This window comes from Rhinopithecus bieti, unplaced genomic scaffold (assembly GCF_001698545.2).
Source record: "Rhinopithecus bieti isolate Rb0 unplaced genomic scaffold, ASM169854v2 scaffold_13317, whole genome shotgun sequence".
Taxonomy (NCBI): domain Eukaryota; kingdom Metazoa; phylum Chordata; class Mammalia; order Primates; family Cercopithecidae; genus Rhinopithecus; species Rhinopithecus bieti.
Genome location: NW_016807516.1, coordinates 994,616 through 1,019,346, shown reverse-complemented (window position 1 = coordinate 1,019,346; position 24,731 = coordinate 994,616). Strand labels below are relative to the sequence as shown.

At 50.7% G+C, this 24,731-nt stretch overlaps 1 protein-coding gene across 2 annotated transcripts in view; it reads left to right on the top strand.

The window, feature by feature from the left end:
* Positions 1 to 24,731, top strand: part of PI4KA (phosphatidylinositol 4-kinase alpha) — a 158,908-nt gene that overhangs the window by 114,634 nt on the left and 19,543 nt on the right. For both annotated transcript variants that reach the window (XM_017882573.1, XM_017882572.1), the window contains 13 exons: positions 1,345 to 1,437; positions 4,327 to 4,483; positions 5,058 to 5,185; positions 13,083 to 13,241; positions 13,489 to 13,640; positions 13,840 to 13,947; positions 14,583 to 14,710; positions 17,492 to 17,611; positions 17,792 to 17,871; positions 17,997 to 18,190; positions 20,548 to 20,638; positions 21,043 to 21,210; positions 21,893 to 21,946. In XM_017882573.1, coding sequence (XP_017738062.1) covers positions 1,345 to 1,437; positions 4,327 to 4,483; positions 5,058 to 5,185; positions 13,083 to 13,241; positions 13,489 to 13,640; positions 13,840 to 13,947; positions 14,583 to 14,710; positions 17,492 to 17,611; positions 17,792 to 17,871; positions 17,997 to 18,190; positions 20,548 to 20,638; positions 21,043 to 21,210; positions 21,893 to 21,946 — 1,632 coding nt within the window. The remainder of the gene's footprint in view (positions 1 to 1,344; positions 1,438 to 4,326; positions 4,484 to 5,057; positions 5,186 to 13,082; positions 13,242 to 13,488; positions 13,641 to 13,839; positions 13,948 to 14,582; positions 14,711 to 17,491; positions 17,612 to 17,791; positions 17,872 to 17,996; positions 18,191 to 20,547; positions 20,639 to 21,042; positions 21,211 to 21,892; positions 21,947 to 24,731) is intronic.

Sequence of the window (24,731 nt, the reverse complement as noted above, 5' to 3'; positions counted from 1 at the left end):
GCCCCTCACACAGCATTCGGAGGGGAAGAGTGATTTCTGGAGGGCAGTTTCAGAAGTATGGTTTCAGGCTGTTAGGACCAAAGAACCGAGTCAGCACTCCTCTGCAGGGCAGGGCACTCCTGCAGCAGCTCTTGGCAATCACCTGCTGTTCTCTTGCCTGGTTCATTGGGCAGTGAGGAGTGATGGTGGAAGGGAGGGAGCTGGCCTGCACTGCTCACCAGGTGCTGTTTGCCATGCCAGGATGTTGTGTGTGTCATTACGTTGAACCTCTAACAACATTGTGAGAGGGCCACTCTTATGCCCACTTTACAGATGAGCACATTGAGGCTCAGAGACATTGACTTCCCAGGGTCTCACAGCTGATCAGTATCAGAGCCAAGCTCTAACTCAGTCCTGCTTGGTGCCAAAGACCACATTGTTTCCAGAAAATGTAAAGCAGTTTTACATGATCTATTTTTTTTTTAAATAAACCAGTTTAATAATTTCATGAGAAAAATCACGTATTTTTGTCCTTGTTTGCATTTTGATGTTCCCCAACATCTATATTTTCTTCTCCTGGTCCTCTTTCTCCACACCACATCCCCTCAAAAAAAATCCCTCTAAACTCAAAACAGTTGAGAAGCTCACTTTCCCCATTAGTACTAATGCTAAAGGGAAATGCAAAAGGAGGTCCTTTTCAATGCACGCTGTACTCTGCAGTGACCGTGGATGAACAGGAACTGAAAGGTGTGGGTTAGGAAGCTGGGTCACTGAGGCCCTGGGGCTAGGAGGCTGAGGCTGAAGCAGAGAGAGTGGCTGGAGGGGTGGAGGGGGTGGGTGGTAGTTTTCAAATATTTTTCTCCCATTCTGTGGGTTGCCTTTGTATTCAAGGTGTACCCTGTTCTGTCTCTTCCCATTAGACTGAGGAGCAGCTAGCAGATGTTTAAGAGCCTGCTGGCCTTTGCTCTCCCCTTCAGCCCTTTATAGTCTGTAAGTGACATTTGTAAGCTGCCCACACAACTCTCAAGGAGACGGCTGTGAATGCTTTCATGGCGTTTCCATCGCAGGTGACAATTACTCTCACAGTCTAGTGATTCTTTCTCTTGCAAAGGCCTACCAGTAGCAGAAACTGCCTTTCAGAGACATTTCTTCTGTAAAATTTTTTTTAAATTTCTTATGGAACATATCAAACTGCTAGGTATTCTAAAATATTTTGCTTTATTAACTTGCCAGCAGTGAAGATTTTTATTAATAGTAACCCCCAGATCCGAATGTGCCTTCTTAATTGGGTTTAGGCTTAGCCATGGTAAACATGAGAAAAGAATAATGTTACCATAGTCTAAAATAATTGTTATTTGTCTGTAGGCAACTCAGCTAACCGAGCGCCCGGCCTGTGTGAAGAAAGACTACTCCAACTTCATGGCGTCCCTGAATTTGCGTAACCGCTACGCAGGCGAGGTACTTCTCTTCTCTTGTCCTTGCGTCCTAGGTCCTTTAAAGTGTCCTCTTGTTTTGATGCTGTTGACTGCTTTCTAGTGGAAAATGAATAGAGGGTCCGGGTGATGTGGAATTCACACATTTTAGGAGGATTAAAGGGTACATTTTACATTTTAGGATGATCCTTTGCAGGGTCCAGCCCCACAGGGTCAGTAGGTTTTTCTCCCCGTGTGTGGAGACAAGAAATTGTAGCAATAAAGACACAAGACAAAGAAATAAAAGAAAAGGCAGCTGGGCCCAGGGGACCACTACCACCAACACGCGGAGACCGGTAGTGGCCCAAATGCCAGGCTGTGCTGTTATTTATTGGATACAAGACAAAGGGGCACGGTAAGGAGTGTGTGCCATCTCCAGTGATAGGTAAGGTCACGTGGGTCACATGTCCATTGGACAGGAGGCCCTTCCCTGCCTGGCAACCAAGGCAGAGAGAGAGAGGGAGAAAGAGAGAGACAGCTTACGCCATTATTTCTGCATATCTGAGACTTTTAGTACTTTCGCTAATTTTGCTACTGCTATCTAGAAGGCAGAGCCAGGTGTACGGGATGGAACATGAAGGCAGACTAGGAGCATGACCGCTGAACCACAGCATCACAGGGAAACGGTTAGACCTCCAGATGACTGTGGTTGGGCCTGACTGATGTCAGGCCTTCCACAAGAGGTGGAGGAGTAGAGTCTTCTCTAAACTCCCCCGGGGAAAGGGGGACTCCCTTTGCCGGTCTGCTAAGTAGCGGGTGTTTTTCTAGGCACTGATGCTACCGCTAGACCACGGTCTGCTTGGCAACAGGCGTCTTCCCAGGCGCTGGCGTTACCCCTAGACCAAGGAGCCCTCTAGTGGCCCTGTCGGGCATAGCAGAAGGCTCACACTCTTCTGGTCACTTCTCACTGTGTCCCTTCAGCTCCTATCACTGTATGGCCTGGTTTCTCCTAGGTTACAATTGTAGAGCGAGGATTATTATAATATTGGAATAAAGAGTAATTGCTACAAAGTAATGATTAATGATATTCATATATAATCATATCTATGATCTATATTTAGTATAACTATTCTTATTTTACATATTTTATTATACTGGAACAGCTCGTGCCCTCGGTCTCTTGCCTCGGCACCTGGGTGGCTTGCCACCTACAATCCTTGGCACATTCCAGAGTGTTTATGACAGTTACTTATTTTTTCCACAAGAGGGTAACTCTGTGTACACTCTGGCTACACTGAATGAAGCTTTTTAATTTTTCTGGCTTTTTTTTAAAGCAGTAACAAACATTTACGTGCCATAGGGTCTTGGGTACTTGGTAAGATGTATGTGTTATTATTCCAGTTTTATAAATAAACGGAGGTTCCCAAGATTAAGTAACTTGCCAGAGTCACACAAGTGGAGTGTGGTCTGGAACCACATCTTCCAACTCCACATCATGGGCTTTCACCCACCATGCCACAGTTTATTCCAGCGTGACCAGTGGCATCACATCTCTGGTCCTCCATTTCCTGCTCCATAAACTCAGAAGCTAGTCTACACCATTTCTTTTTCGTTTGTTTGTTTGTTTTGTTTTGTTTTGTTTCTGAGATGGAGTCTCGCACTGTCGCTCAGGCTGGAGTGCAGTGGTGTGATCTCAGCTCACTGCAAGCTCCGCCTCCCAGGTTCATGTCATTCTCCTGCCTCAGCCTCCCAAGTAGCTGGGACTACAGGCACCCACCACCATGCCTGGCTAAATTTTTGTATATTTAGTGGAGATGGGGTTTCAATGTGTTAGCCAGGCTAGTCTCAATCTCCTGACCTCGTGATCCGCCCGCCTCAGCCTCCCAAACTGCTGGGATTGCAGGCATGAGCCACAGCACCTGGCCTAGTCTATACCATTTCTAAGCTCCCTGGCGACTCTGAAAGTCCATCAGTGGCCTGGTCTGAGTGGGGGTTCACTCCCTCTGAGCACTCTGTCACTTTTATGTTCTTTTCTCTGAAAAAAAAAGTTATATTTGACTTTAAAAATAGGTAGGTTAGCCAAGCACAGTGCCTCACGCCAGTAATCCTAGCACTTTGGGAAGCCGAGACAGGAGGATCACCTATGCCCAGGAGTTTGAGGATGCAGTGAACTATGATCGTACCACTGTACTCCAGCCTGGGCAACAGGGCAAGACTGTCTCAAAGAAAAAATTATTAATAATAGTAAGAAGGGCTGGGCATGGCTGTTCACGCCTATAATCCCAGCACTTTGGGAGGCCAAGGCAGGCGGATTACTTGAGGTCAGGAGCTCGAGACCAGCCTGGCCAACATGGTGAAACCGTGTCTCTACTAAAATACAAAAATTAGCCAGTCATGATGGTGCATGCCTATAATCCAGCTGCTTGGGAGGCTGAGGTGAGAGGATCACTTGAACCCAGGAGGCGGAGGTTGCAGTGAGTCGAGACCATGCCACTGCACTCTAGCCTGGGCATCAGAGCGAGGCTCCCTCTCTCAAAAAATAATAATATTAACAAGGAGGCTGATCTTGTTGTTTGAGTCATTAATGAGTCTGAGGAAATGTGTTTATCCAGTTCACATTCATGCAGTCCCACCGTGGGTCAGACCCCGGGCTCACTGCTGGGTACAAAGATGAGGGACGAGGTTCCCACCCCCGGGGAACATCTGCAGTGGTGGCACCGCCAACTTGCATTTCTAGAGGAGCTATTCTTTCAGAAGAAAGCTGTGATCAGTAGTAGCATCATTGGAATGAGCCTGTCTCTCTGCATGCGTGAGCTCCACTTTGGGGCAGTGAGGCACCCACCATTGCCACCACAAGTGTGATCTGGTGGCTTCCAGGACCTCACCCACGTTGCCTGGCTTATATGCTTAGTTGCTGATGAGAATGTTTTTGCAGGTGTATGGAATGATTCGGTTCTCAGGCACCACAGGCCAGATGTCTGACCTGAACAAAATGATGGTCCAGGATCTACATTCAGCGTTAGACCGCAGTCATCCTCAGCACTACACGCAGGCCATGTTCAAGCTGACCGCAATGCTCATTAGCAGCAAAGGTAACTCATGGAAGCACCATGGAATTCTGGGCTCATTTCTTTTTTTTTTTTTTTTTTTTTGAGACGGAGTCTCACTCTGTCGACCAGGCTGGAGTGCAGTGGCCGGATCTCAGCTCACTGCAAGCTCCGCCTCCCGGGTTTACGCCATTCTCCTGCCTCAGCCTCCCGAGTAGCTGGGACTACAGGCGCCAGCCACCTCTCTCAACTAGTTTTTTGTATTTTTTTTTTAGTAGAGACGGGGTTTCACCGTGTTAGCCAGGATGGTCTCAATCTCCTGACCTCGTGATCCGTCCGTCTCGGCCTCCCAAAGTGCTGGGATTACAGGCTTGAGCCACCACACCCGGCCTCTGGGCTCATTTCTAAATGAATGCTGGCCTTCATGACCCATAGTCAGCTGGAGTCCTGGCAGGAGAAAGAGCAGGAGCTCCCTCAGTAGAGGAGTTATCTCTCATGAGTGGAAAGTCAATAAAAGGCCATCGTTGGCCCCAGCTGGTCAGCTCTTGTTGGCCTATGGAAACTGTTTTGAGGTTCAGCCATTGTTGGAGGCCTCTGACTGAGGTGTGTTCGGTTCCAGATTGTGACGCGCAGCTCCTTCATCATCTGTGCTGGGGTCCCCTCCGGATGTTCAACGAGCATGGCATGGAGACAGCCCTGGCCTGCTGGGAATGGCTGCTGGCCGGCAAGGATGGAGTAGAAGTGCCGGTAGGACCCTGACCTTGGGGTGGCACTGAGGATGGGATGGGATAAGAGATGGGAAGAGCCTTCCCTGGTGCCGCCACCACCAAGCATGGAGACACTGGGCAAGCCCCTCACCTTCTCAAGCCTCAGTCTCCTTCTATTATTCTATTATTATATGTGACAGTCACGGAAAATAGAACATATGTTAACAGCATCCCATTGGTGCCTAGAAGCCGTTATCTCCCAAAACCTCGGTAGGGGGAGCCATTTCCCTACTGAAATTGGAAGAGCCAGCTTCTTGAACACCTGTTAACTTTGAATCTGATTGGGAGCAGTTGTATTTGTCCACAGGAACGTTTTTCTTGACCTAATCGGGATCAGCCCCTTTTCCCTGCATCTGTATTTCTGGAGTTGCTACTGCAGGGGGCCCACAAGGAAGTTTATACTTGCCTTTCAGCTGATTAGATAAATGCTTGAGAACAATTTTATTTTTCAAAGATCCTATTAACTGTCAGGGTAACAGGGAATTTACATGTTTTCTTTCTGTGTTTCTTAGGATCAGTTGAAATGAGTGGTTAGAAAGGGGGATTTTGATTTTCTTGTTTCCTCAGGAAAGTTGGACTATTTCCAAAAACGGAATTAAAATTTTCCAGGCTGGTGGCGGTGGCAGTGATGATAATACCTCACATTTGCCTGATATTTTATAACCTCGTGGGGTTTGTGTCCATCACATCATTCAGCGTTCTTAGGAAACATTTTGGTCCAGTGGGCACCTGGGGGAGGTTATCTAGTCAGGGGGACACCTGTGAAGTCAGGGGGGTGCTGGGTTCTCAGCCTGATCAGCCTGCTCCCATCAAATATGTGCAGAAGGGCCTGTGGAAGTCACACTTCAGCCTGTAGGGCTCTGACTCCTGGGCAGGGCTCCTCACCTGCATGGTGGGCATCATAACAAGAACACCTGCATCCTAGTGAGCTGTCGGTAAATGACAGCTGGAGCAGCCACAGCAGTTATAGTTCTTGCCAGGGAGAGGATTCTGCAGAGACAGCTGTATACCATTGCCACTGTAGACACCCACTGCCATTATGACACCCAATTTCTCCCTCCAATTCCCTGTGTCCTGTTTTCATATTTTACTGCCATATGCATTAGACCTTACAATGTTGTTTTTGTTCAAAAAAAGTCAAAAGTCTTTCAAAGAAATTAAGAAGAGGTTTTGTTACAGCTTTATAAATTTATCCAAATGTTTTTCATCACTCACACTTTTCCAGTCTTCCTGTGATCTCCTCTGCACGAGTAATTTTCTTTAACATTTCCGGTAATGCAGGTCTGCTGGAAATAAATTCTCTCATCTTAGTTCACCTTCATTTTTGATGCATGTGGATTATTTTTTCTAGGCCCAGGATTCTAGGTTGATAGTTTTTTATTTTATTGTTTTTAGCATTTCAGATATACCCTTCTATTGTCTTGCATTGTTTCTGGAGAGAAGTTAACAGTCTTTTTGTTTCTCAGTACAGCCAGCCCTCCTTATCCGTGGGTTCCACATCTTGGAACCAGTTCCCCTGAGGATACCAAGGGATGACTGTATTTGTTATTGTTTTTCTTTTGGCTACTTGTTGGATGTTTCTCTTTATCTTTCATTTTTAGTAGTTTGTGTGATTTTCATTGTATTTATCCTGTTGGAATTCATTGAGCTTCTTAATTTTAGGGATTTAGGATTTTCATCAAACTTGGAAGTCTTTAGGTCAATATTTATTTGTCATTTCTTTTTCTTTTCCTTTTTTCTTTTTTTTTTTTTTTTTTTGAGATGGAGTCTCGCTCTTTCGTCCAGGCTGGAGTACAGTGGTGCTATCTCGGCTCACCTTGCTGCAAGCTCCACCTCCCGGATTCACGCCATTCTCCTGCCTCAGCCTCTCGAGTAGCTTGGGACTACAGGTGCCCGCCACCACGCCTGGCTAATTTTTTATGTTTTTAGTAGAGATGGGGTTTCACCGTGTTAGCCAGGATGGTTTCGATCTCCTGACCTTGTGATCCACCCACCTCGGCCTCCCAGAGTTCTGGGATTACAGGCGTGAGCCACCGCGCCCGGCCTTTTTTTTTTTTTTTTTAAACTTCCTATTTACTTCCTGGTCTCCTAAGGTCAATATTTTTTAAATTTTTTTTTTACCTCATTCTCTCTCTCTTCTCCTTTTGGGATTCCAGGTACACATATATTAGTGACTTGGTATTGTCCCATAGATCATTGATGTTCTCTGTAGTCTTTTCAGTTTTCAGGATTTTCTCTTTCATTTTGGTTTTTTTTTTTTTTTTACCTTATTATACCAGTTCACTATTTTTTCTTCTGCTTTATTCATTTTGCGGCTTATAAAGCCATCTTGTGCTATTTTTATTTCACGATACAATTCTCGGATCTAGCAAAACAACAAAAAATAAATAAATATTAATTTAATTTAAAAAATAAAGAAAAGGAAACAAAGAAAACAATTCCAGGATCTGGGTTTCTAGTTAATTCTCTCTCTTTTTTTTTTTTTTTTTTTTTTTTTTTTTGAGATGGCCGCGCTCTCGCTGGTCTCGCTGTGTCTCCCAGGCTGGAGTACAGTGGCGCAATCTCAGCTCACTGCAACCTCCACCTCCTGAGTTCAAACGATTCTTCCACCTCAGCCTTCTGAGTAGCTGGGGTTACAGGCACCCGCCATCATGCCTGGCTAATTTTTGTGTTTTTGTAGAGACAGGGTTTCACCATGTTGGCCAGGCTGGTCTTGGACTTGTGATCTCAGGTGATCCACCTGCCCCAGCCTCCCAAAGTGCTGGGATTACAGGCATGAGCCACGACACCCAGTCATTTAATTATTTTTTATAGTTTGCATTTTCTGCTGAGATTCTCTTACCTTCACCCATTCTTTCCATTACTTCTTATAAATCTTTGAGCATATTTATTGTAATTATTTTTGTATCCTTATCTGATCTGTTCTTGTATTTGAATCATCTGTGGGTCCGTTTCTTTTGAACTTTTTTCTTCACTGTTTGAAAGTTTTTGTTTCTATACTGGATGTTGTACATTTAAATAAAGCTGACAGTTGAGGAAGACTGCTGTATATTTTCCCATAGAGAAGGAGGTCTTTATTTTTTTTCTATTTTTTTCTTTTTTCTTTCTTTCTTTCTTTCTTTCTTTTTTTTTTTTTTTTTTGAAGACACAGTCTCACTATGTTGCCCAGGCTGACCTCAAATTCCTGAGCTCAAGTGATCCTCCTGCCTCAGCCTCCCGACCCAGTAGCTGGGACTAGAGGTGTGTGCCAACAGGCCTAGCTGAAGTGTCTTTCTTATGTCTGGTGGCTCCTCCTCCCACTCAGTAGCTGGTCTTGACAGGAAGTGTGGGTTCTTCCTGCTTTTTACCCCACTTCCTTTTTTTTTTTTTTTTCAATTTAAGCAAAATTGGGAAAGGTGTCTTAAAGGGATTTTTATACAAACCAAATTACTGTTTCGTTTGGGGTCTTTTGGAGTCCAGCTTTCACTTCCTGTCCCTGCCATCTCCAGTGGCTCAGCTGGCCTCAGGTCCCTTCGCCTGTGTCAGGTTTCTCCACCCGCTCACACTCAAACCTGGCACTGGCCATTCAGGTCCTCACTCCCTGTCTCTGCCACCTGCCACCACAAGGACCTGACCTGTCCAGTTCCCATAGTGCCCAGGGTGGGGGCTTTTTAAATTTTTTTCTACTATAAAAGCAATGTCCACTCATCATGGAAAAGGTGAAAGGTTTGAGTGTAATGAGGGAAATAAGAATCGCCCAACTTCAGAGGCAATCACTGAATCATTGATGTCTTTTCTTACATTCCCAAAGAGATAAAGAGATGTCACACTTGCTGTTTGCATCTCAGTGTGGGGACAGTGGGGAGCCTGACCTCCTTACAGGGGTCTGGGATCTTAATTTCACTGAGAGGGGAAAGGTTCGTGGTTCTTGTATGGTACTTAAAATTCATGACCCAAAATAAATGGATGTGGGCTGCACTAGGTAGTAACTGATAACGTGCTCTGGTCCTGCCATGTGCCGAGCTTGAGCAGGGCATTATATGTATATCACTCTCTTGTCCATCTAGCCCAGGCCTTGGGGTCTATGCTTACAGTACAGTTTCCCCCACACCCTGTGACTGTCCTCCTCTGGGCTCAGGAGGGGCCCGATCCTGGGAAGTCTTAGCCACACTCACTCTTGTGTGGGCCCAGGGCGCCCACCTGCCTGCACACACCTGCCTACACACTATCTCTTGGTGGGACTCTCCACTTCCCAGGAGAGGACATGTGTGCCCTCCTCTCAGGGTCTTCTGGAAGCCTTGGTTTCACCACAAATTGTGACTGTCAGGACACAGTGCTGCTGTGGTCAGGATTCCTTTACACATGCTGCTTCAGCCTGAGACCTTGCCGGGCCTTAAGAGTAGGGGCTGCTTGGCCCAGCGCAATGGCTCACGCCTGTAATCCCAGCACTTTGGGAGGCCGAGGCAAGTGGATCACCTGAGGTTGGGAGTTCGAGATCAGCCTGACCAAAATGGAGAAACCCGTGTCTACTAAAAACTACAAAATTAGACTGGGCGCAGTGGCTCACGCCTGTAATCCCAGAACTCTGGGAGGCCAAGGCAGGCAGATCACGAGGTCAGGAGATCAAGACCATCTTGGCTAACATGGTGAAACCCCATCTCTACTAAAAATACAAAAAATTAGCTGGGGGAGGTGGTGGGCGCCTGTAGTCCCAGCTACTTGGGAGGCTGAGGCAGGAGAATGGTGTGAACCCGGGAGGTGGAGCTTGCGATGAGCTGAGATTGCACCACTGCACTCCAGCCTGGTCGACAGAGCGAGACTCCGTCTCAGAGAGTAGGGGCTGCAGCTGTTCCCATTTCACAGGGCAGTGGGGGTGCTCCTGATCACGTGTCAGCCCTCACAATGTGCCTGGGGCTCTGGAGCCCGGATCCGTTCCTCTCCTCTCCACTTCCTTAGTCTAGGTGCCCTTGAACCTCTGGCCTCCCTGTCTGGTCCTCAGATAGCAGTGGGTTGAATGAGCCTCCAGGGACCCCTGGGGAAGGGCAGGTGGAGTACAGATATCACTAGCAGGTCCCAGGTGGCAGGAGGACAGATCAGCTCAGGGAAAGCTGCTCACAGCCTCCTTCAGAGCACTGGGACTTGAAAGCAACTGTTGTGGGAGCCTAACAGTCCTTCCCAGGGACTTAAGGCCTTTGTAATTTTTGTAGCCCTTTCATCCTCCAGAATAAAGGGACCTTCTTTATTCTCTTCTTGAGCTCAGGCCTTCTCAGCACTGGCATGCCCCAAGGCTCCTCCTCCCTGCCTGGGCAGTCTGGCCAGCTCCACTACTTACCCAGCCCAGTCTCCCCTAGTCCAGGGGCATCCCTTCAGTGGCTTGGCCCACAGCCCGTGTGGTGAACTGATTAGCAGCCCCAACTAATGGGTCCAACCTCAGCTCCAGACACCCCTACACTGGTCGCCCATCTGCCATCACTGTAGATGCCAGGGTGGTTCTTCTCTTCACTGTAGATGCCAGTGAGGTCCCTCCCTTTGCTGTAGATGCCAGCATGGCCCTTCCCTTCACTGTAGATGCCAGCGAGGTCCCTCCCTTCACTGTAGATGCCAGCATGGTCCTTCCTTCGCTGTAGATGCCAGCATGGTCCTTCCCTTCACTGTAGATGCCAGCATGGTCCTTCCTTCGCTGTAGATGCCAGCATGGCCCCTTCCTTTGCTGTAGATGCCAGCATGGTCCTTCCTTCGCTGTAGATGCCAGCATGGTCCTTCCCTTCACTGTAGATGCCAGCGAGGTCCTTCCCTCTGCTCAGACATCTTTGACTTCCTCTTGTGCACATCCCACAGATGACTCTTAGCACATCCCATCAGTTTCACCTTTGAGATTCATCCAGGATCTGACAAGTCCCAGCATCCCAGCTGCTTCCCCCTGGCCTGGCCTCCTGCTCCCCACCCCCAGGCATCTTCCCCTTCTCCACATGCAGCTGGCACAAGCCAGGGGGGAATCAGAGCCCCCCTACAGACTCAAAGGCGGGCTTGTTTCTGTGACCTGCAAGCCCCCTTCCCACCCAACTTCCATCCCCTCTCCTCCCCTCACTTGCTGTGCTGTGGCCATGCTGAGGTCCTGCCTGCACTTCCCACGGATGATTCTCCACACATCCCATCAGCTTCACTTTTGAAGCTGCCCTCCTGTGCTGCTCCCACCATAGGCCGTGTCATACATTCCCTCTTCTCAGACAGCCGTGCCTTGTGCCTCACTCCTGCATCTCCTCCAGGGCTCATCTCAGATGTCCCCTCCTTGCCAGGGCTCTCCCTGGCCACCGGGTCTGTCACACGCTGACTCGCACTGCTGTTTCTTAGTGATTCTCAGTGTGTGTAGCTTATTTCTTATTGTCTGTGGTCCCCACCATAGACTGTGTGGTCATGTTTGTCTTCATTTGCGGCACCACGCCCAGAGCCCACGAGGCCCTGGCACAGAGGCGGCCACCAGGATGTAGTTGTTTAACAAATAGGTGGGAGTGTGGCTCTGCCATGGCTTCTTGTCCCTGGCAGTTCTGGGGTTCCCCCCAAATACATTTTTTGCTCCCTTTTCTGCTTCCATAAGACTACATCGGTCTGCAGGAAACAGAAAGCAGGTTCTAGTGGTTCAAGTGTCTCGTCCCCCAGGAGTCCTCACGCCACGGGCAGCTTAGAGGGAAGCAGCAGACAGAGTAGTGCAGCCCCGCCCCAGGCTCCTGTCGGCTCCTGGCCGTCCTGGGCTTATGTGGCCTTTGTCTCTACCCTCAAGGCCTCCAGATGGCTTCTGTGCCTCCCAGCAGGAAGGGAGACAAGAGCAGAGTGCAAAAGGCAGAGGCCAGCTGCCTTGACCTTATGAAGCTCACCCTGGCATGCATTCCCAGGGCCCCGCCCAGTTCGCTCTCCCTGGCTCATTAGAGTGGCTGGGGAGAACAGTAGCCGCCCCAGCCAGCAGGGAGCCTGGCTGAGAGCTCCGTGACTGGCCACGTGGCCACCCTGATCCACCTCATGAGGAAGAAGGGAGGGGATGGGTACTGGAGAGGAGCCGCGGTGTGTGTTCTGCTCACTGGGCCTTGTTGCCACCTCTGCACAGGCGCCTGGAGCCCTTGCAGGAGTTGGTGTTGCTGGACAACAGAGGGATAGAAATCCTCTATGGCCAGACGCCAAATGCTGTTTCTTGGTCTCCTTATAAAAACACCCAGAAATTGTGGGGGCTTTCCACATGTGAGCCGCACGTCTTACTCTCTCCAGCACCTAGGTGTCTCCCTGGCACTATGCTGCTCCCTCTGGGCACCCCTCATGCCTCCCCAAGGAATGGGGACCTGGCTGAGCATGACTGGGCCGTGGGAGCAGCCTGAGCTTGGGCTCCCAGGCCTGGCCATGGTGGCTGCAGGCTCTCCTCAGCTCCATGGGCTGTTCCTGATCTGGTTAGTGGGATGAAGGCATCGGGTAGGGTCTGTGTGGGGTGGAGAGGAGGAGCCAGGCTCTGGATCCAGAACCCTCTGCCCTTGCCAGCTCAGCAGCCCATACAGGGGTCTTCCCACTCACAGCTACAGCGGGTTCTCGGGGTTATCGAGAAAAGTCAGCTACCCAGTGCCTGTCAGGGCATCAGGCACATCCTGGGTGCTGCCACCTCACACCCTGCAACGTCCACACCATGAACTGGGTTGAACAGAATGCAGCCTCAAGAGGCTGGAGAAAATAAACCAAGCACTGACACGGATGACCCTGGGATGTGGGACTATAGGCGATCTCCGTTTTTTTCTTCATACTTTTCTCAGTTTCTAAATCTTATTCAGTGAGCATATGTTCGTTTTTTTAATTAGAGAAAACATGACAGTAGCCCCTTTTTGTGTTTCACAGAGGAGCTAATATTCCTTCTGTACCTGTAGTTCATGCGGGAGATGGCAGGGGCCTGGCACATGACGGTGGAGCAGAAGTTTGGCCTGTTTTCTGCTGAGATAAAGGAAGCAGACCCCCTGGCTGCCTCGGAAGCGAGTCAGCCCAAACCCTGTCCTCCCGAAGTGACCCCCCACTACATCTGGATTGACGTACGTGCCTGTTCCCCCACCAAGGCTCTGGGGTGCTCCACCTGGGGGGGCCAGGACTGGTCTTGGGGTGGGGGTAGCCGAACCCAAGGCCTGCAGGTTTTCAGACGCTGGGACCTCAGGGGCTGACTGTTCCAGCCTCTGGCAAGCCCGGCCAGTCAGCCCAGAGCCCTTCCTCAGCTGTCTCTGCCAGTCCCAGGGTTAGCCCAGCGCAGCCCCACCACCACAGTGTCTTCCTCTTCTCACTCAGTTCCTGGTGCAGCGGTTTGAGATCGCCAAGTACTGCAGCTCTGACCAAGTGGAGATCTTCTCCAGCCTGCTGCAGCGCTCCATGTCTCTGAACATCGGCGGGGCCAAGGGGAGCATGAACCGGCATGTGGCAGCCATCGGGCCCCGCTTCAAGTGAGAGCCCTCTTCCTGGGGAGCACAGGGCCCCTGGTGTGTACAGTGTGTTGTGGGGCATCTGTGTGTCACGGTACTTCCGTAGACGGGGAACACATTTCAGTGAGCTGCTCCTGGAAGGGCAGGGAAGAGAGTCCAGAGGGTGAACTTGGCCCCAGGCCAGGCTCCTGCTCTGACTGGGTGCTGGACTCCCTCACAGGCTGCTGACCCTGGGGCTGTCCCTCCTGCATGCTGACGTGGTTCCAAATGCAACCATCCGCAATGTGCTTCGCGAGAAGATCTACTCCACTGCCTTTGACTACTTCAGGTACTCCCTCAAGGTGTGCTGTGCAGCGTCCAGGGATGGCCCAGCCCCTGGAAGTGCTCTACTGCCCCAGACCCCCAGGAAGTCACTCACAGGAGTACACAGTTGCCCAGTTGTGCTCACCAACCTCCTCCTTCAGTAGCCCTGGCCCCCTGGATTTAAATACCCTTAGCCCTGTGCATGTGTCCCGTGTACTGAGAGCTAGCCTCCCAGCGAGATGTAGGCAAATTTTCCCTCAGTTCTACTGATTTAGGAGATTAAGTGCGTCCATTTGATTTCCCTGTTAATGTGAAGGCTTGTTGCACAAAGAATTGCAAACACGCACTGCCTGGTGCTCTGCACCCATAGACTGTGCTGTTGTATGAGTGCAGCTTCGTTGCCCTGATCTGCCACAAGCACAGCTTCAGTGGAAAGCTGTAGGGGCTGCTGTGGGCAGTGAGGGAGGAGGGCATAAGAGGGCTCCCGAGCCACCACACCTTCCCATGGGAATGGGCCAGATCATCCTTGCTAATGATGGGCTTTGGGCTGACCCTTTGTCATTAAGAAACTGTGTACATCACCTCTCACTGCTTTGTGTGACTGGCCTCTAGTCCCCGACTCCAGACACTCAGCCCTTGTCCTCTTATGATTGTTTGAAGCTGTCCCCCAAAGTTCCCTACTCAAGGAGAGAAGCGGCTGCGTGAAGACATAAGCATCATGATTAAATTTTGGACCGCCATGTTCTCAGATAAGAAGTACCTGACCGCCAGCCAGCTTGTTCCCCCAGGTAACCCTCAGCAGTGCAGCCGCTCATGGTGGAGGCAGGCAGGACAGGGGTGCAACGTGGGCGGCCCTGAGGGTCCCAGAGGTAGGGACAGAGCAGTTAGAGCCCCCTGAGCCCTGGCCTTGGCTGTGTTGCACGGTCATTGGAGGCCCAAGGCCCCTGAGCAGACTCCACTCTCCGCACTTTCCTGCGCTGGCACCAGCTGCATTCACACACCCCTCTGAGCAGTTGGCTGCGTTCACATACCCCTCTGGGCAGCTGACGGGCCAGGATTGGGCTGAGGCTAGTGCACCCACATGACTGGGGTGTGGTCTGTTGTTGTCTGGTAGGAGGCAGTCAAATGGACAGGTGATTTCAATATGGGGGGACTGTGGGAGCACTCCGTGGGATAGACACTTGGCCCCTCCAGAGTGGGGAGTCAGAGATGGTTTTCTGGAAGAGATGACAGTTGATCTCAGTCTGAAAGGCTGCATAGGCATGCAGGGTGGACGGGGCACAGTATTCCAGGGAAGGGAATGCTTAAGGGAAACATGCCACACAAACAAGCAGCAAACAGCTCCAAGGAGGCCATGCCCTTGTTCTCTCAGTACCTAGCTGATTACTAAGCACAGACTGAGAGACAAGAGAGAGGGTTTTCTTTTTTCTTTTCTTTTTTGAGAGACAGAGTCTTACTCTGTCGCCCAGGCTGGAGTGCAGTAGCGTGATCTCGGCTCACTGCAACCTCTGCCTCCTGGGTTCAAGCGATTCTTCTGCTTCAGCCTCCTGAGTAGCTGGAACTACGGGTGTGCACCACCATGCCTGGCTAATTTTTTTAATTTTTAGTAGAGACGGGGTTTCACCATATTAGCCAGGCTGGTCTCAGACTCCTGACCTCATGATCCACCCACCTCAGCCTCCCAAAGTGCTGGGATTACAGGTGTGAGCCACCGTGCCTGGCCAATAGGGTTTTCTTTAGCAGACCCACAGCTGACAACCTGACTAGCAGGAAAAGGAAGGAAAGAAGCAGATGCAGTGATCTTCTAAGGCAGCTTTCTGGCTCCACTTAGAAGAGGGCAAACAGTCCTTACAGTCTGCCCCCACAGGCCCTCAAGTTATCACCGTACTAAAGGACTGTACATTACCGGTGATCAGGTAATTGCCATCCTTTATCAAGAAAATTATACTTGTTTTATTCTATTTTCTACCTTTTTTAGAAATGGAGTCTTATTCTGTCACCCGGCCTGGAATGCAATAGTGTAATCATAGCTCACTGCAGCCTCAGACTCCTGGGTGCAAGTGATTCTCCCACCTCAGCCTCACAAGCAGCTAGGACTACAGATACACGCCAGCTCCCCCAGCTAATTTTTATTATTGTTGTTGTTGTTCAGATAGGAGTCTTGCCTTGTTGTCCAGACTGGTCTCGATCTCCTGGCCTCTAGCGATCCACCTGCCTTAGCCTCCCAAAGTGCTGGGATTACAGACATGAGCCACTGTGCCCAGCCTATAATATTTTAAAGGATAGAATAAGGCCAGGCGCGGTGGCTCACGCCTGTAATCCCAGCACTTTGGGAGGCCAAGGCAGGTGAATCACCTGAGGTCAGGAGTTTGAGACCAGCCTGGCCAATATGGTGAAACCCCATCTCTACTAAAAATACAAAAATTAGCCAGGCCTGGTGGTGGGCGCTTGTAGTCCCAGCTACTCGGGAGGCTGAGGCAGGAGAATAGCTTGAACCCAGGAGGTAGAGGTAGCAGTGAGCCGAGATTACGCCATTGCACTACAACAGAGCAAGACTCCCTCTCAAAAATGAAAAATAGACTGGGCATGGTGGCTCACGCCTGTAATCCCACACTTTGGGAGGCTGAAGCGGGTGGATCACCTGAGGTCAGGAGTTCAAGACCAGCTGGCCAACATGGCGAAACCACGTCTCTATTAAAAATACAAAAATTGGCTGGGTGTGGTGGCAGGCACCTGTAATCCCAGCTACTCGGGAGGCTGAGGCAGGAGAATCGCTTGAACCCAGGAGGCAGAGGTTTCAGTGAGCTGAGATTGTGTCATTGCACTCCACCCTGGGTGACAGGAGCAAAACTCTATCTCAAAAATTAATTAATTAAATAAAAAGTATTTGAAAAGGATAGAAGAAATATAATTAAAATGTTTAAACATTCCATCTAGGGCCGGGCGTGTAATCCTCAGCACTCTTCCTGGCTGGGAGGCCTCCGAGACGGGCGGCACTCCACGAGGCGTCAGGCGGAGACTCGAGACTCATCTGGCTCACACCACTTCGCTCGGCTGAATACCCATCTCTACTAAAAACTACAAAAAACTAGCCGGAGCGATCGGTGGCGGCGCCTGTGGGCTGTTCCTCTTAGCTTACCTCCGGGAGGCTGAGGCAGGAGAAATGGCGTGAACCTGGGAGGCGCGCATGCTGCAGGTGAGCTGAGATCGTCGGCCACGAGCCGGTCGCCTTCCTTCCTTCCCGGTTTTTCTTGTCTTCTTGGTCGTCTTTTTTTTTGTTGTTGTTTGCTGTTGTGGCTTTGCAGCTTTTCCAGCAGCTTGGGTGACAGAGCGAGACTCCGTCTCAAAAAAAAAAAAAAAAAAAAATTCCATCTAGAATAGTTAAAATAAAGAATTACTCACGCTTTTGGAAAACTCACCATCCAGACAGATTTGTTCCTGCAGTCGATTCCAGGACTCCTGCCCACTGTACCACTGATTGCCTTATCTCTGGTGAATATTAGTTTACTTTTTGTGATACCTTTTCTTGAGCCACCTCACTGTAGAATCAACAATATGTTTGCCCTCAGATAATCAGGACACCCGGAGCAACCTGGACATAACTGTTGGCTCTCGGCAACAAGCCACCCAAGGCTGGATCAATACCTACCCCCTGTCCAGTGGCATGTCCACCATCTCCAAGAAGTCAGGTCAGTGGGAGGCGTGCTCCTGGTGCCATCACATACAAGTTACCATTCTGGTTGTGAGCTACTTGATGGACACTTGCTCAGACAACAGAACAGAGCACTGCAAGCTTCCTCTAGGTTTAGAAACTCAGGGCAGGCAGGTGGCATCTGAGGACTACACCTGTGCTTTGTCTTTCCTCCTAGGCATGTCTAAGAAAACCAACCGGGGCTCCCAGCTACACAAATACTACATGAAGCGAAGGACGCTGCTGCTGTCCCTGCTGGTGAGGCCCACAGGTGCAGCTGTGCCTGCTGCCCACCACCTGCCCGTACAACACCTGGTGGCCAGGGCAGTGTGTGGTCACTCACAGAAGGCGTGCATGTCAGGCCTTATATTTTATCTTGCCAGGCCACTGAGATCGAGCGGCTCATCACATGGTACAACCCACTGTCAGCCCCAGAACTGGAGCTAGACCAGGCCGGAGAGAACAGCGTGGCCAACTGGAGATCTAAGTACATCAGCCTGAGTGAGAAGCAGTGGAAGGACAACGTGAACCTGGCCTGGAGCATCTCTCCCTACCTGGCTGTGCAGTTGCCTGCCAGGTGGGCCCCCAGGCACCACGGCCTGACACAGGCCTCACCAGAGGCCCAGTATAGGGCGCCTGCCAGCTGGGTCATGAATGCTGGGGAGCACTCTCAAGGACAGTTAGGAAGTAGCCTAGCAGGCTACTTTGATCCTCGAGTGCCAGGACACTCCCCCAGCTCTTCTGTGCAGAAATAACCCAGCAACCCTTGTGATCTTTTCCGACGCCTCCTGCTGCACCTGGAGCCTAGGGAGGTAGCAGCAGGGTGAATTCAGAGCCAAGATCTGATTCATGCCGGATAGGAAGCATGTGGAAGCTGTCACTCCTGGCGGGCGGCTGCCGGAACCGCCTTGGGGAGGGTTTGGGTTTGTTCCTGGATGTCACCTTTCAGTGGCAGAGTACTCGGAGGAGGCACATGCTGCAGACAGCAGCCACATTCCTGTGAACTGCCTGTGGCAGCTCTTACGGGGACAGAACCTCAGACCGATGGTGGCTGAGAGGGACTGCAGAGTCCCTGTTTAGAATCCCACCAGATGGGGCCGGGCACAGTGGCTCAAGCCTGTAATCCCAGCACTTTGGGAGGCCGAGGCAGGTGGATCACGAGGTCAGGAGATGAAGACCATCCTGGCTAACATGGTGAAACCCCGTCTCTACTAAAAATACAAAACAAATTAGCCAGGTGCGGTGGCGGTCACCTGTAGTCCCAGCTACTCCGGAGGCAGAGGCAGGAGAATGGTGTGAACCCAGGAGGCGGAGCTTGCAGTGAGCTGAGATCGCGCCACTGCACTCCAGCCTGGGTGACAGAGCGAGACTCTGTCTCAAAAAAAAAAAAAGAGAATTCCACCAGATGGTCCACAGCCTCCCATGAATGTATCCAGGGTGGGTGATTCTCTGTTGTGAGCCCAGACCTGCCAATGTACTGCATCCTCCCTCCAGCCCTACTTTGATCCCCTGCAGTAGGATCGCAGAGCAGCTCTGCATTGCCTCAAAGCACAGTGCTCGTGGGGCATCTGCCTTGCATTAGCCCGAGGTGGGAACACCTGGAAACTAGTAGCTGCCCCTTCATGGGCCAGGTGCCTTGTGGCCCCTGGACTGTGGACTGAGACACTGACTCGCTGGATGGGTAGCTGTGGAGAGTCAGGGGAAGATATGGTAGGAAAAGGAATAAGAGGCAGGAGTTTTAGGACAGGGATGGTGAAAGGAAGCCTTTTGAACAGTAAGTGTAGGAAAATTTGTGTTTCTTTAAGAAAGTTCCAGCATTTCATCACAGTGGATAATAATGCTTTAAAAACAAACAAACAAAAAAAAAAAAAACACTGGCTGGGCGCGGTGGCTCACGCCTGTAATCCCAGCACTTTGGGAGGCCGAGGTGGGCGGATCACAAGGTCCGGAGATCGAAACCATTCTGGCTAACACGGTGAAACCCTGTCTCTACTAAAAATACAAAAAATTAGCCGGGCACGGTGGCGGGCGCCTGTAGTCCCAGTTACTCGGGAGGCTGAGGCGGGAGAATGGTGTGAACCTGGGAGGCAGAGCTTGCAGTGAGCCGAGATTGCGCCACTGCACTCCAGCCTGGGCGACAGAGCGAGACTCCATCTCAAAAAAAACACTAATGTTCAGACCTACTAGTTAGTGGCATAATAGAACATTTAGCCGTCACCTGGCTAACCATTTTTTTATTTGAACTTTTTTTAAAATTTCTGTGCAAATGTAGTAGATGTCTGTATTTATGAGGTGCATGGGATGTTTTCATGCAGGCACGCAATGTGAAATAAGCACATCTCGGAGAACGGGGTATCCATCCCCTCAAGCATTTATCCTTGGAGTTACAAACAATCCAGTTACACTCCTTTTTATTTTTTTGAGACGGAGTCTCGCTCTGTCACCCAGGCTGGAGTGCAGTGGTGTGATCTCAGCTCACTGCAAGCTCCGCCTCCCGGGTTCACACCATTCTCCTGCCTCAGCCCGAGTAGCTGAGACTACAGGCGCCCGCCACCACACCCGGCTAATTTTTTGTATTTTTAGTAGAGATGGGGTTTCACTGTGTTAGCCAGGATGGTCTCGATCTCCTGACCTTGTGATTCGCCCGCCTCGGACTCCCAAAGTGCTGGGATTACAGCCATGAGCCACGGCACCTGGCCTACACTCTTTTAAAGTTATTTTTCAATGTACAGTTATTATTGGCTGTAGTCTCCCAGTTGTGCTATCAAATAGCAGGTCTTCATTCTTTCTATTTGTTTGTACCCAAGCTGTCACTTGGTATTGATATGAATCCCTCCAGTTCAGCGTTTCCCTCTGGCTCCCCTCCCTCCAGTGTGTGGGAGAGCGCGGGTTCCCTGGCGAGGCAGCACCACCCATACCCTCTGTGCCCTGTAGGTTTAAGAACACAGAAGCCATCGGGAACGAAGTGACCCGTCTCGTTCGGTTGGACCCAGGAGCCGTTAGTGACGTGCCTGAAGCAATCAAGGTAGTGTAGCCCGTGTGCCAGGGCCTGAGTTCAAACTGCACAAAACAGCACTGAAATTAGAAATGAGACAAAACCAGAAATGAGACAAAAATGCCTGAAACTGGAAATGAAACAAAAATAGCCACGTGGCAACCTCAGTACTATTCATGATTTTTCTGATTTCCTGTGTTGTCTATTCCTTGTCTGTAGCATTTATTTGTTTACAGTAGAAAAAAATGTAATGCACTTCACCCTAATTGCAGTTACGCTGTTTTCCATAACACATCAGAAGCATCTTCCACATGGTTACAGATGCTTAGAAACATCACTTCTCATGACCATCCTTGTGGTGTGGCTAGTGGGTCAGGTATCTCGAGAGGTCCCGGGACTGCCCAAGCCATAGCGTCTCCCCGCCGCCTCTGCAGTTCCTGGTCACCTGGCACACCATCGACGCCGATGCTCCGGAGCTCAGCCATGTGCTGTGCTGGGCACCCACGGACCCACCCACGGGCCTCTCCTACTTCTCCAGCATGTACCCGCCGCACCCTCTCACAGCGCAGTACGGGGTGAAAGTCCTGCGGTCCTTCCCTCCGGTGAGCCCAGGACCCTGCTGAGCTGGCCTCTGGTGGGACTGTTGGTTGGGGTCTTACCTGGAGAGAGGCACAGGCCCCACCACTGGCCATGAGGTTGCCCCATTACGTACTGTTCCTTTCCCTGTTTTTGTTCAAGTAGTTGTAGAAGATGGATTTAGTTCTAATTCACATGTGTTCTCTAGTTACATTTGTTTTTTAACCTGAGTGAGGTGTTTGAGTTAAAGATACACAGTTGAGTTTGATTATGAGGTGGCACGGCAGCTGTACACAACCCACATGGCAGTGCAGCTTTGTCTTGGAACCTCACAGTGACCTCGCCCATGGAGGGTCCCTCACTCCTTGTGGGAGCCCAGGGAGCCCACGAGACAGCTATGATGATGGTGGAGAAAGGCCTCTGGAATATTCTAGAGTCTGACCCACAGCAGACCTTTTCCCTGAGGCAGGCTCCCCAGTGAGGAGCGGGAGGCCCTCCCACCCACTGTAGAGCAGGAACCTTGCTCCTTTTACCTGTTTCCTCCATTCCTGTGTTCTGAGCCATCAGTCATTTTGCCCACCATCCTCTGGGCTTTCCCCAGTTCTCAGCCCTGCTGTGGGCAGAGCAGAAGCAGAGGCAGGACCTGGGCCATAGGGTTGGGTGGCTCTGCTCTCAGAAGTCATGGCCAACTCTGCTCCTCCTCCACAGGACGCCATCCTCTTCTACATCCCCCAGATCGTGCAGGCCCTCAGGTACGACAAGGTAAGCTTGCACCTGCATGGCCGTCCTCTTCACTTGCAGAGTGTGCTCCACACCCAGCCTGTGCGCGGTCTATCCCTGGCCCTCACAGGCTCCTCAGAGCCTCCCCAGGGACAGGGCTCCCCAGCAGTCCCCTTGCTCCCCCTACCTGAGCCTCTGTGATTGTCCTTTGATACCCAGTGCCGTGCCAGGGGAAGCCATGTTCACCCACTGCCTCACCCTGAGGCCCAAGCATGCTCTGCGGAGTGAGCCGGTTCTGGGGCTGTTGCCAGCCTGGCCAGGCTTCCCTCTTGTTGGTGGGGTCACCTCAAATCCCTGAATCCTGCTCTCTTCAGCCGGAAGTGGTGAGGAAGATTAACGAGGTGACGTATGCATTAGTCTACCAGGGCTGCGTAGTGAAGCACCACAGACTGGGCAGCTTAAATGACAGAAATGTCTATTCTCAGCATTGTGGAGGCCAAAAAACAAAACAAACAAGAAAACCATGAATTCTGGAGGCCAGAAGTCCGAGGTCAAGGTGTGAGCAGGAGCAGGGTTGCTTCCTTCTGAGGCCTGTCTCCCTGGCGTTTTTTTTTTTTTTTTTTTTAAAAACAGGGTCTCGCTGTGTCACTCAGACTAGAGTGCAGTGGCATGATCTCAGCTCACTGCAGCCTCAACCTCCCGGGCTCCAGCCATCCTCCCACCTCAGCACCTCACCTGCTACCCCTCCCAAGTAACTGGGATGGCAGGTGTGCGCCACCACACCCAGCTAATTTTTGTATTTTTTGTAGAGATGGAGTTTCGCTATGTTTTCCCAGGCTGGTCTCAAACTCCTGAGCTCAGGCAATCTGCCCACCTCCACCTCCAAAAGTGTCTGAGCCACCATTATAGGTCTGAGCCACCATGCCCATCTCCCTGGCTTATTGATAGCCATCTTCTCTCTGAATCCTTACAGGGTCATCCTTTTGTGTGTCTGTGTCCTTATAAGAACACCCATCATACTAGATTAGGACCCACCCTATTGACCTCATGTTACCTTAATCACCTCTATAAAGTACCTATCTCCAAATACAGTACCATTCTGAGCTCCTATAACATGAATTTGAAGGGACACAATTCAGCCCATAACAGTGTCTGTGGACATAAAGTACTCAGCACAGGTCATGGCACAGAAAATATCCATGAGAGTGACCACAGCCAGGAGCCTGAGCCTCCTGTGCCCTAGTGCCAGCCCGCCCACTGCACTCTGTGTCTGAGTGCAACTTGTCTGCCCTCTTCCCCAACCCCAGAACTGACCTTGTTTCCCTGACTGAATTGGGCAGCAGACTCCATGTGTCCTGGCTGAGCCCTCACCACTGTGGCCTACCTGTGGGCTGGCTGAGTGCCATGACTGGGTGTCCCAGGGGCTAGCCCTAGAGTCTATAGACCAAAGTGCTTCTAGAACAGCAGCCAGCCTCTGTTGAAAGACTGAGTCCTGTGAAATCATTCGCTGCCCTCACTAGGTGGTGCCATGCTCTCTGCACCTCTGAGCGGTGATATGTGTGGAGCCACACTCACCAAGCTGGAGCCTTCACACTGGTGGCAACTTACAGGATTGTCATGAGGCACCTTCTCTTCAGGGACCTGTTTCCTTCCCCCTGGCTCCCTTCCCACATTATTTTCCCTTGACTGCTTGGCTTTGTGCTTCCATACAGGCCTAGCATAAGGGTTAGGTCCAGAGGCAGTGGGGAGGGGAGCCAGTGCCCAGGGCCTCCATGTGAACTCTTGGTGGTGGCTACCAGAGAAAGGCTGCCTGAAACAATTCTTCTGTGTGTGGTTGTACCAACTCAGGACTCAGCGAGTTTCCCTGGTTTCTTTCTTGCTATCCATTTTTAGGGAATTTTTTTTTTTTTTTTTTTTTTTTTGAGACAGAGTCTCGCTCTGTTGCCCAGGCTGGAGTGCAGTGGCACTCTCGGCTCATTGCAGCCTCTGCCTTCCAGATTCAAGCAGTTCTCCTGCCTCAGCCTCCCAAGTAGCTGGGATTGAAGGTGCATGCCACCATGCCTGGCTTATTTTTTGTATTTTTAGTAGAGATGGGGTTTCCCCATGTTGGCCATGCTGGTCTCAAACTCCTGACCTCAGGTGATTCACCCGCCTTGGCCTCCTATAGTGCTGGGATTACAGGCATGAGCCACTACACTCAGCCGGTATATATATATGTATATATATATTTTTTAGACAGAGTTTCACTCTTGTTGCCCAGGCTGGAGTGCAATGGCGTGATCTCAGCTCACTGTAACCTCCACCTCCTGGGTTCAAGCAATTCTCCCACCTCAGCCTCCCAAGTAGCTGGGATTACAGGCATGTGCCACCACACCCAGTTAATTTTTTTAATTAATTAATGGCCAGGCACGGTGGCTCACTCCTGTAATCCCAGCACTTTAGGAGGCCGAGGCGGGCGGATCACGAGGTCAGGAGATCGAGACCATCCTAGCTAACAGGGTGAAACCCCGTCTCTACTAAAAATAGAAAATATTAGGCCGGGCGCGGTGGCTCAAGCCTGTAATCCCAGCACTTTGGGAGGCCGAGACGGGTGGATCACAAGGTCAGGAGATCGAGACCATCCTGGCTAATACGGTGAAACCCCGTCTCTACTAAAGAATACAAAAAACTAGCCGGGCGACGAGGCGGGCGCCTGTAGTCCCAGCTACTTGGGAGGCGGAGGCAGGAGAATGGCGTGAACCTGGGAGGCGGAGCTTGCAGTGAGCTGAGATCCGGCCACCGCACTCCAGCCTGGGCGACAGAGCCAGACTCCGTCTCAAAAAAAAAT